This window comes from Orycteropus afer, unplaced genomic scaffold (genome assembly GCF_000298275.1).
Source record: "Orycteropus afer afer isolate SDZICR_OR568_19922 unplaced genomic scaffold, OryAfe1.0 scaffold00312, whole genome shotgun sequence".
Taxonomy (NCBI): domain Eukaryota; kingdom Metazoa; phylum Chordata; class Mammalia; order Tubulidentata; family Orycteropodidae; genus Orycteropus; species Orycteropus afer.
Window position 1 is genome coordinate 2,267,143 of NW_006921899.1, and position 11,996 is coordinate 2,279,138.

Here is an 11,996-nt window from a genome sequence, read left to right on the forward strand (position 1 = left end):
CGAGGAGTGGCTGGTGGATTTGAACCGCCAGCCTTCTGGTTAGCAGTCAAGTGCCTTAGGTACTGCACCACCAGAGCTCCCTACTACACCACCAGGGCTCCTTATTATTGTTACTACAGTATGACAGTAGCTGCATAATAAGGTTTTTTTAGCCAGCACATCAAAGCCTCCTTCCTGTTCTTATTCAGAAATACCTGGGCTGTTGGCTCTTCTGCTCTTCCTATTAAATTTGAGAATCACCCTCTCATCTTCCACACCATCGTTAACGTGTCATTTGTGTACGGTAAAATTACCCGCTTTGCTGTACAGTTCAGAGCTTTGACAAACTCACACAGTCATGTAACCACCACCACAATCACGATACAGAACAGTTCCGTCACTCCCCAAAGTCCTCCCATCCATGCACATTGACCCCTCACCCCACCCCAAGCCCCAGCCCCCAGCAGCCACTGCTCTGTTGTCTGTCCTGTTGAGGTTGTCTTTTTTTTCCCCTCTCAGTGTTTTATTAACACGTGGGGATTTTTGACTGGAGTTGCATTAAATTTACCGCTCAATCTGGCGAGGAGTCGGCATCTTAGGTTAAGTCTTCCTGTCCAGAAACATAATGTATCTATCTTCCCCTCCACTCAGTTGGAGAGAGTTGCTCAGTAATAATGGAAAGTTCTTAATTTTAAAACAAGCACTACATATTTTAAATAATTTTTTAAATTTCTTAGGGGAGCACTTTACAAGATAACTGTCAACCTCAATGAACACATAAATCCATGGTACGCGTCACATACCATACGTAAAAGAAGAATCACTTCCTGATTCCACACCAGCTTTGTTGCTGTTAGGGATGAATTGGGTCTCCCAAAAATGTGTTGTAAGTCTTCACCCATACACCTGTTGTAATCCCATTTGGGAGTGGGAGTTCTTTGTTCTGTTAACGAGGCAGGGTAGAGTATATCTGAAGTCCATCTGTTTTGTGATAGGTAGTTGTTGTTGTTGCTGTTAGGTGCCATGGAGTTGGCGCCGACTCATGGCAACCCTGTGTGTAACAGAATGAAACACTTCCTGGTCCTGCGCCATCCTTACAGGCCTTGCTGTGCTCAAGCCCAACGTCACAGCCGCCGTGTCAATGCATTTTGTGACATGCAGTGGTTCCTGCGAGAGCCAGAACCTGTGTAAGGCAGAAAGCTGTCAGAGAAAGAAAACTCAAACACTTTTGACTTAAACAAGCGTTAGGAAAATAGTAAGACTGTACCCTGTCAAAAGGAGCTCTGGTGGTATAGTGTGGTTAAGGCATCTGGCTGCCAACCAAAAGGTCAGTGGTTCAAACCCATCAGCTGCTCTGCAGAAGAAAGATGAGGCAGTCTCCTTCCACATTTACAGCCTTGGAAACCAGTGGGGGGTCACTATGAGTCAGAATTGACTCTGGCAGTGAGTAGGGTGGTTAGTACCCTGACCAATCAGAAAACTTGTGAGACCTGGTCTAACAGGTCAGTTCTGGCTCTCCCAAGTTTTACTGTAAAAGAGCAGATTCGGTAAGCAAGGAAGCGCAAGGAGAGATGGGAAGACAGACACCTCGCCACGTGGAGATCATAGAAGCCGGAAAGAGACAAAGACCTTCCTTCAGAGCTGGCCCTGGATTGGACTCCTAAACAATGAGAAAATAAATTCTTGTTTGTTAAAGCTACCCCCTTATGGTATTTCTAAGGAGCTGTGGTAGCACAGTGTCTGAGGCGTCTGACTGCTAACCAGAAGGTTGGTGGTTGAAACTCACCAGCCACTCTGTGGAAGCAAAACTGGGCAGTCTACTTCCATAAAGATTTCCCACCCTAGAAACCCAGTGGGGGTCGCTGTGACTAGGAATTGACTCAATGGCAGTGGGCTTGAGGTATTTCTGTTACAGCAACACGATAACAAAGACAGTTGTTTACGTGCGACACCTTGGGCAAGCAGTTAGCTTCTCTGATGCTCAGTTTCTTTATCTGCACGTTGACTAGAGCATACCTTCCTCATGGATTTGTTGTGAAGATTAAATGTTCCCATGCGTGTAAAGTGTCAGGAGACATCAGGGCCCAGCAAAACTAGAGCTTGGGTGGATGATACTGTAATGGGAGAAGAAGTGCTGTCACTCACCCAGAGGAAAGTGAAACCTCAACGGGTTTGGCTCCCCAGGGTCTTTGAGTGGCAGGACCAAAAGATGGCCTGGAGTCATTTCCCTGACAGATTTGGAAAAGGTTAATACTCCCAGGCAGCCTAGTCCCTGCTGCTTCTGATGGGCGAACTGGAATCACTCGAGGCCGCAGTTGACAGCCAGTTCATTCTGCTGATTCATCCATTAGAGGGTGGCTTTGAGCCAGAGCTTGGCTCCTAGATTAAAGGCTGAGAGCTGCAAAGCTGCTGGGACTGGAGGGAACGCTGGTAAATTACTGCCATGTGAAGGCCGGCAGTGCAAAGTGGATCGTTACTTATTTCCCCTTTTAAGCAATCCTAATTCCACATGTGCTGAGGTGCATTCTCACACCCCCATTAGGGAGTTGTTTGTGACGTTTGTCCATGGGGCTGAGAGCTGAATTATTGGGGACAGTCATATGCAGTTAAACAGGTCCTCTGAGTTCCTGTATGTTCCTGTCATCACCTTTGCTTTCGTGGCAGATACTGACCCAAGCCTGCTGTCTCACACGGTGTCTTGGTTCCCTGGTGCCACTCTAACAGAAATACCACCGGTGGATGGCTTTGACGAACAAAAGTGTATTCTCACAGTTCAGGAAGCCAGAAGTCCAAATTCAGGGTGCCAGCTTTCTCTCCCTGCCAGCTCTGGGGGAAGGTCCTTGCTCCTTTCAGTATCTGTGGGCCCAGCGTTCCTTGGAGAGCCCCCCATGTGTCTCGATCTTCCCCTGGGTTTAGGAGCTTCTCAGCACCGAGAACCCAGCTCCAAAGGATGCACTCTGCTCCTGCTTCTCCTTTCTTGGTGATAATGAGGTCCCTTCTCTCTGCTCATTTCTCTCTGTGCATCTGTAACATAAAAAGTGATGCAGGCCACACCCCAGAGAAGCTCCCCTTACATCAGATCAGGGCTGTGACCTCAGTAAGGGTGTTGCATCCCACCCTGATCTTCTTGCAGCTGATTGGTGATCCCATCATGGGGCCTGATTACATCATTACATAATGGCAAACCATGAGAATCATGACCCAGCCAAGCTGACACATATTTTGGGGGATGCAGTTCAACCCATGACATTGTACCCTTTGACCTCAAATACTTTTGATTTAAATTCATATCCTTGCCACGTGCAAAACACTTTCACTCCGTGATACCCTGATGTCATCCCAAAACTCATAAATCAACTCCAAGTCCAAATTCCATCACAGGGCAAAATTCCTCTGTGAATCTAGAATACAAGCTGTCTGCTTCCAAGGACAGTGGTGGGACAGAGACAAGGTAGACATTTCCATCACAAATGGGAGAGAGCAGAGGGAACGAAGGGAAAACAGGCACCAAGCAAGTCAGAAACCCAGCGGAGCAATTTGCATTCATTCTCAAGGCTTGAAGATTGTTGTCTGAGACCATGTAGGCAGTGGCCCCGCCCTGGAGACTCTGGGTGTTGACTCATCGGCCTTGGCCTTGGGCTTTAGCTCTGCCTTCCAGGCCCGCTGAAACAGCAACCCTGCATCCGTAGCTTTGGGCAACCCCTTCTCCTAGTCCAACTGCTTGGCAACCCCAGCCCCTGGGCCCCCAGCAGGCCCTGTGGGCATAGAAGCTCTGCCCCCTCTTTGGGCTGTAGATCTGGCCCCATCCTCCTGACACTTATGACAGCAAAGCTGTACAGCGGAACCAAGGGGTGGAAGAAGGTTGTTCTGAATACCAGTTATGGCCATGTGACTATTTGTAGAAATGAGGACTAATTATTATGAGTATTTCTTCCTTATTTTATTATATGCATGTGTTTGTGTGTGTGTATACATTGTGTGTGTGTGTGTGTGTGTGTGTGTAGCAATTATTTCTGCTTTCTTCCCTGCCTTATAAAATACAAGATGTGAACAGGGCCTAGTATGTTCTTGATCGTGTGCATGTTAGTTGTATCACATTAGAGGCAGGTATGACTTTTTAATTGTTTTTAGTTAGAGACTATGTATGGTTTAAAGAGATGTATACAGGTGTGCCACATTGACACACATTTTGGAGGTTACATTTCAATCCATGTGACTTGATGATCCAAACTAAACCTGAGAGAAAGAATGCCGAGGATGCCATCCCTTTGGGCATGCTCACAGAACTTGAAGAGAAAGATCCAGAAAGTGCTCACTGACCAGCAGTGGGTACAGATAATGATGGTAGGCTCTGTGGTTCTCAGTGTCCATCACACTGATAGATGACCCTGGCTTAGTAGGCAGCCTCAAATATACAAGGAAATCAATTCTACATACAGCCTGTATGAGATGGGGTGAGCGTAAAGAGGGTGGCCAGTGCGTCTTGTTTTACCAGATACCCAGCACAGTCCCTGGGACAAAAGCCACTCTGCCAGGAATTGGATGGAAGAAAGAATGGACAATGATGGGCAGCTGTTTGCAAAGCCAAGGCCTAGATCAGGGATCAGACATCAAAGGACAGCTTCAGTGTTAGGGCGGCCCGTTTACGGCGATGGAAAAAAAAGGAAGGGCGGTCTCACCTCCTTTTGTACTTTCCATTCATTTCTGCTGGCCCCAAGTCTTTGTCTTCTCTCCAAGCCCCATGGTTGGGTGAGCACCCCGTGCCAAGCCGGGGGAAGGGGGACGCAGTGCTGGGCAGAATTCTCCAGGCTGTGGCCGCTTGGTTTTCTCCCTTCCCCTTTGATTATGTAAGAGCTGCTTTGTTTTAACTTACTTCTATGATCTTGCAAGTAAGAAGGCAAAAGGAAGAGAACATGTGCCTCTTTTACTGGAATAATGTTTATGATGACATGTGAATTAAGGTACTTTTTAATCACCACCAAGTCAACCTTGGCTTGAAATCCTGTGTCATGAATACTGACATCTATATTTTAGTGATCAATATCAATAATATATTTTCTGATGAGAAAAGGAAAAGGATAAAAGGGTGATGTTTGTTGGTTATGTAAATTATTGAGTGGTTGGATAAATGAATAAAAAAGTCAGACATATGGCACTTAGAAAGCAGGAAGAGTAATTGTGCTGAGGAATAGGTTTTCCAGAAGGGCCCTGTCTCTGTGACCCGTGACCTCCGATAGGAGGGACTTGGTCGATACATAACTGCGCACAGGCTGCTGTCCCTGTGTCACCTTGTGGATGGTCAGAGCATCCCCATGCGAGCTTGTACCACAGGCTCTCCCTCTACCTCTTTGGGAGACTGGATAATATGAAAGTTCTTTGATATTTTGAGTTTCTTCCTTTTTTTTTTTTTTTTTGCCTCTTCTTTTACTTTAGAGTGAATGTTTGAAAAGTAAAGTAAAAAAAGTAGTAAAAGGTTGTGTGTGTGTGTTTTTTTTAAGGAAGTGGAGGTTTCTTTTCCTTGTTTGTTTTGATTGGTTTTTCATTGTGGCTAAATATTTGGAATAGGCCACTCTCTAAGCCAGCGTTGTCCTGAGGAGTTGTAGGCCCACCCTCTGCACTTGCAGTAAAGATGTAAGAGCACTGGGTGTCAGGTGCACAGAGCGTCTGTTCTCACGCAGTTGTCTCTTCCTGTGTCTTCTGATCCAGGGTGTCCTGGGCCCCTCGTCCAGTTGTGCTGTGCTCGGCTTCCTTGCTTGTCACCACTTGTCACATTCTACCATGTATTTACTCACTTGGGCACTACGCCACCAGAGCTCCACCTAGGAAACCCTGTGGGGCAGTTCTGCTCTGTCCTGTAGGGTCACTGTGAGTCAGAATTGACTTCACGGCACACGGCAACAACAGTTCTGCATAAGAACTCGGCTTGGTGTTGCTGACACCAGCCTGTCTTAGTCGTCATGGTGTTTTTGCAGCTACCCAGGTCTTAGACATGACTGGGCTCTTCTGGTCCCACTGCCAGTCTGGGCGAGTGAGCAGAAGTGTTGGCAGTGACAGTGGCTGGGAGAGGTTCCTCCCGTTGGTCCTCTCTCCCACGCCACCAGTGTGTTCCATCCAGCAGCCCCAGAAGAGGAGAAGGCATGGGATGAGACCAGAGCTGACCTGGCCGTAGCCTCAAGCGTGAACACTGAGGGACTAGGCTCTAGCTTTTAAGGACTGTGGCCACACGGTCCAATTCACAGAGAATTGGTAGTCTGGAAGCAAAGCAGTCTTTCAAAACGGAAGGAGAAGAGGCGTGTCGGGCATGTCTCAAGTATTGTGGCAATGTCTTCAATCCGCGGAGTCCAGACTGTGGCACAGCGTGGCGAGGAGGACCCTGGTGTTGGGGTCGGAGCAGCCTGGCTTCACATCAGCCTGCCACTCATCAGCCGTGTGGCCCCTGTGACCCAGCTTCTCATCAGTACAAATGCTTCTTGTGAAGATCAGATATAATATGGGCACAGAGCCCAACGCAGAAGAGACCTTTGGTGTTTGATGCCGTTATCACCACTGTCATAATTGCTATGAGTATAATCTTTATTTTTACCAGTAAGTGTAGATTTACAGTTTTCCCTTTGTTAATTTGTTGGATTTTCTTATTCTGAAAATGAACAATTTTCAAACAGTAATGTTAGTGGAAAATCACTTGAAAGTTATTAATCGTTTGCATCCATTGTTCTGGTTGTCTACAGAGCACATTCACATGCCGGGGGCTTGGAGAGCTGTGACTCTCTCAAGTCTCCAGACGAGGAAACACAGGCTTGGAGTGTTCATGGGATGTGCCCAAGGTCACCTGGCTTCTGAGAGGCAGAGCCAGGCTAGAGCCTGGACCTGAACCCAGGGCCCCTCTGCCTGCCTTGGGCTACCTTCCCAGGAGTGGCATCAGACTCTTGTAAGCAATCTCTCTTTTCTTTGTAGCTGTCAATACCAGCAGATACGCAGAAAGCTATCGGATCCAGACCTACGCTGAGTATGTGGGGAAGAGACGTGAGGAGAAGCAGGTCAAGAGGAAGTGGACTGAAGATGGTCGGAAGGAGGTGGAGAGGAAGCGGCTGGACACTCAGTGCGTTTCCTATGCTGTGCAGAACCACTGTCCCCGCGCCAACAGGTAAGAGTACTTGGCTGTTGATTAAGGACCTCACTCGTTTTAGCGGTGGCCTTTCTCGTTCATTCTCATGGGACTGTGATAATAATCTGCCTTTTGAAAAAGACTTTTTTCCTAACTTGTCACATCATTTCAGAAATGATGACTGCATCAAGGCCTTATGTGTTAGAAATTGCTTTACAGACCACAGCTGTTTCAGTTACGCCTCACCAAGTGACCTGGAGGCAGACGGGATACATCTTACTCCTGATTTAGCCAGTTGCCATTGAGTCAGTTCCAACTCATGGTGATTTTGTGGGTGTCAGAGTAGAACTGTGCTCCGTAGCATTTCATAGGCTGTGGCCTTCTGGAGGCAGATAGCCAGGCATGTCTTGCAAGGCACATCTTGTTGGATTTGCACAACCAGCCTTTTGGTTAGCAGCCACGCATGTTGAGCATTTGTGCCACTGCAGGGCAGCAAATTGCTTCGTGTGGCCCTTCTAGCCATCGTCTTCCATTTTGTGTTTGTTGTAAATCCTAGTCTCTGTGCCTGCTTAGGGTGGGATGCACCTGAGTGCCCTGGCTGGAGGGTGTGACTCAAGTCAGCACCCTTAGCTTCCTGGAGGGCACGTAGTATGTGAATGTGCTGGGAAAGCTCCTCCTCTTGCTCTGGGGCCTGTGTCTGGTTCATCCTCATCTCATCCCTGGGCGTGAGACAGCAGCTGCTCATCTGACCCACCGGTTTGGGTTCGCCAGCCCCTGCAGCCAGGCAAGTGGGAAGGATCCTCCAGACCTACCCATGGACTTGGGACTTCCAATCTCCCAGCATCTACCATCACCACATGGGCCATTTCCTTGGGAGTCTATGAGTTCTGTGAGCCATTACAGCGAAGTACGGAACCGTAAGATGGGAGGGAGAGGACAGAGTGGAGAAGGAGGAGTGGTGCCAGAGATGACACAGTAGAGCAGCAGTTTGGAAAAGTTGGACATCGGACATCTGGGACGTCGTTAACCTCTGCCTCATAGCCTTGTTCTGATCTTTCTGAAAGAAATTACTCCAGTTTTAGGAATGAAGAAACAAGGAAACAACTCAGAAACATTGCCCACCAGTTCCGTGAGCTGGTGTGCTGAACTCCTGCATCTGATCCCTTCCTCTTAGTATTCAGGCCTCTGCCTGAGCCTCACATTTAAAAAAAGAAAAAAAATTCACTAATGTGGGGACAAACAGCAAAGTGGGAGGTATCTCAATCCTGGGTCTCAAAACCTACTATACAGCCACGGTAGTCAAAACAGCGTGGTATGGGTACAGTGGCAGACAGAAACCAGTGGAACAAAATCGAAAACCCGGAAATAAACTCATCCATCTATGGACAGCTGATCTTCAACAAAGGTCCAAAACCCATTAAGTGGGAAAGAGATAGCCTCTTTAACACATGGTACTGGCAAAATTAGATATCCACTTGTTTCCAAATGCCCTTGGTTTTTTTCCCCCTTCTTCGCTTCCAACAGTAGGAAACCATTAGCTGCATCTTAGGAGCTCTGGTAGCATACTGCCTAAGGCACTTGACTGCTAACCAGAAGGCTGGCGGTTCAAACCCACCAGCCACTCTTTGGAAGGAAGGTTGGGCAATCTATTTCCGTAGTGATACTACCTTGGAAACCCAAGGAGGGGTCGCTATGAGTTGGGGTTGACTCAACGGCACATAAGAACAACAACAGCTGCATCTTAGATGGCCGCTTGAAAACTTTTAAGACCCCGGTCACTACTCACCGATGTAGGTTGTGGAACAAGATTTTTATGCATTTTGTTGTGCCAATTGAGTTTGGTGTCACCAGTACTATGGTCCTGAGTTGGTAGATCTATTGGATCTCTCTCCCACAGTGTCTGGCTGTCTGTGAGGGATTGCTCTATGTCTGTCTTCTGTTGTTTTCTGTAATGATTGAGGGTATTTTGTATCTGGTATCTGTGCAAGATTAGCGTCAGCTGAATCTGTCTTAGGTCTAGAGTATAATCTTGTTCACTGACTCCCATCTGATCTCCTCAGCTGTCTGTGTGTTTATATGTAGCCTGGTGTTTGGTGTTAATGGTAATGCAGTATTGTAGATATACTGGTCTTCATCCTCTCTTGTCTAAATCTTACCTGCACAATTCATCGTCCTCCCTTTCCCCATTGTTACATGCTTGTCACAGCCTCTTTGCATATCATCCTTCCCCTTACCCACCTCAGCATATGGCCTCCAACTAGCCTGAAATTTTCCCCTCTCCTTCCCTTCCCTCCCCAGTAACCTACAGAGTGAGTTCCCTTCCTTAAGCAAACCATTCCTTGTCTTTTTACAGTAATGGGCTCACACGATATTTGTCCTTCTGCAGTTGGCTGACTTCACTCGGCATAGTGTCATCCAGATTCATCCACGTTGTGAGATGATTCACATATCCTCCATTGTTCTTCATTGTAGCATAGTATTCCATTTTGTGAATGAATGTACCATAGTGTGTTTATCCATTCATCTGTTGATGGGCATTTAGGTTGTTTCCGTCTCTTTGCTATAGTGAATTGTGCTGTGATGAACATGGATGTGCATATGTCTGTTTATGTCCTGTCTCTCACCTTTTTAGGATGTATTCCTAGTAATTGAATGGTTGGTTCAAATGGTATTTCTGTTTAGAGTTTTTTAAGGAAACGCCATACCATTTGCCACAATGGTTGTACCATTTTACAGTCCTACCAGCAGTGTATGAGAGTCCTAATCTCTCCACAACCTTGCCAGCATTTGTTATTTTCTGTCTTGTTGAACTTTGCTATTATTGTTGGTCGAGATGATATCTCATTGTTGTTTTGATTTGCGTCTCTCTACTGGTAGCATAGTGGCTAAGACACTTGCCTGCTAACCAGACGGCTGGCGGTTCAAACCCACCAGCCACTCCTCGGAAGGAAGGTTGGGCAATCCTACTTTCGTAGTGATACTGCCTCGGAAACCCAAGGAGGGGTCGCTATGAGTCAGGGCTGACTCGACGGCACATAACAACAACAAATGGCTAATGATCGTGAGCAATTCCTCATGTGTTTGTTGGCCACCAGCATATCATCTTTAGAGAAGTGTCTGTTCATGTCCCTCGCACACTTTTGAATTGGATTGTTTGTCTTTTTGGTGTTGAGGAGGTGAAGTTTTCTATAGATTTTGGAGATAAGTCCTTTGTCAGATATGTCATAGGCAAATATGTTCTCCCAATCTGTAGTTCTCTTTTTACCCTTTTGACGAAGTCTTTCGGCACACATAAGGATTTAAGTTTTAGAAGGTCCCAGTCACTTAGCTTCTTTTCCACCTCCTGTGCATTCTGGGTCATGCTTGATAGTCTATTTATGCTGTTAAATTAGGGCCGTTAGATTTGCCCCTATTTATCTTTGATGAATTTTATAGTTTTGGGTTTTACATTTAAGTCTTTGATCCAACTTGAGTTTGTTTTTGTGTACAGGGTGAGGTATGAGTCTTGCTTCATTGTTCTGCAAGTGGATATCTAATTTTTCCAGTACTATTTGTTAAAGAGGCTGTCTCTTCCCCACTTAATGGGTTTTGGACCTTTGTTGAAGATCAGCTGTCCACAGATGGAGGAGATTATTTCTGGGTTTTCAATTCTATTCCATTGGTCCATCTGTCTAGCATTGTACCAATATCACACTATTTTGACTGCTGTGGCTGTATAGTAGGTTTTGAGATCCAGAATTGTGAGACCTCCCACTTTGTTCTTCTTCTTCAGTAGTGCTCTACTTATCTGAGGTCTCTTCCCTTTCCATATGAAGTTGTTAGTAATTGGTTTTTCCATGTCCTTAAAAAATTTTGTTGGCATCTGGATCAAGATTGCATTAAATGTGTAAATTGTTTTGGGTAGTATTGACATTTTCACAATATTCAGTCTACCTATCCACAAACAAGGCAGGTTCTTCCATTTATGGAGAGCCCTTGTTGTCTCCTGTAGTAGTGTTTTACAGTTTTCTTTGTATGGGTCTTTTGTGTCTCTGGTAAGATTTATTCCTAGATATTTTATCTTTTTAGTAGCTATTGTGAATGATATTGTTTCCCTTATTTCTTTGTCAGAGGTCTCTTTGTTGATGTAGAGGAATCCATCTGATTTTTGTATGTTGACCTTGTATCTTGCCACTTTGCCGAACCTCTCTATTACTTCCAGTAGTTTTTTTGCTGAGTCTCTTGGGTTTTCTATGTATAGGATCATGTCATTTGCACACAGAGGTAGTTTTACTTCCTCTTTGCCAATTTGGATGCCTTTTATTTCTCTTTCTTGCTTTATTTCCCTGGCTAGGACTTCTAATACAGTGTTAAATAGAAGTGGTGACAGTGGGTATCCTTATCTGGTTCCCATTCATAAGAGGAATGCTTTGAGTCTTTTCTCCATTCATAATAATGTTGGCCATTGGCTTTGCATATATGCCCTTTATTATGTTGAGGAATTTTCTTCTATCCTTATTTTGCTGAGAGTTCTGAACAGGAACAGGTGTTGGATTTTATCAAATGCCTTTTCTGCGTTGACTGATATGACGATATGGTTCTTTTGTTTTGTTTATGTAGTGGATTACATTGATTATTTTCCTGATACTGAACCATCCCTGCATACCAGATATGAATCCCACTTGGTCAGGATGTATTATTTTTTTTGATATGTTGTTGGATTCTCTTGGCTAGAATTTTGTTGAAGATTTTTGCATCTATATTCATGTCAATATATTTTATTTCAGTTGTTTCTGTTGTGATATAACTCTTTGCACTTTTTATTCTTGTAATTTGAATCTTCTCTTTCTTTTCTTTTGTTAGATTGGCCAATAGTGTGTCTATTTTGTTCATCTTCTTGAAGAACTAGCTTTTTGATTTGTTGATTTTCTCT

General features: G+C 45.4%; 1 protein-coding gene across 1 annotated transcript in view; it reads left to right on the forward strand.

The window, feature by feature from the left end:
* Positions 1 to 11,996, forward strand: part of PARN (poly(A)-specific ribonuclease) — a 212,210-nt gene that overhangs the window by 149,200 nt on the left and 51,014 nt on the right. The window contains exon 15 of the mRNA XM_007951810.1: positions 6,934 to 7,123. Coding sequence (XP_007950001.1) covers positions 6,934 to 7,123 — 190 coding nt within the window. The remainder of the gene's footprint in view (positions 1 to 6,933; positions 7,124 to 11,996) is intronic.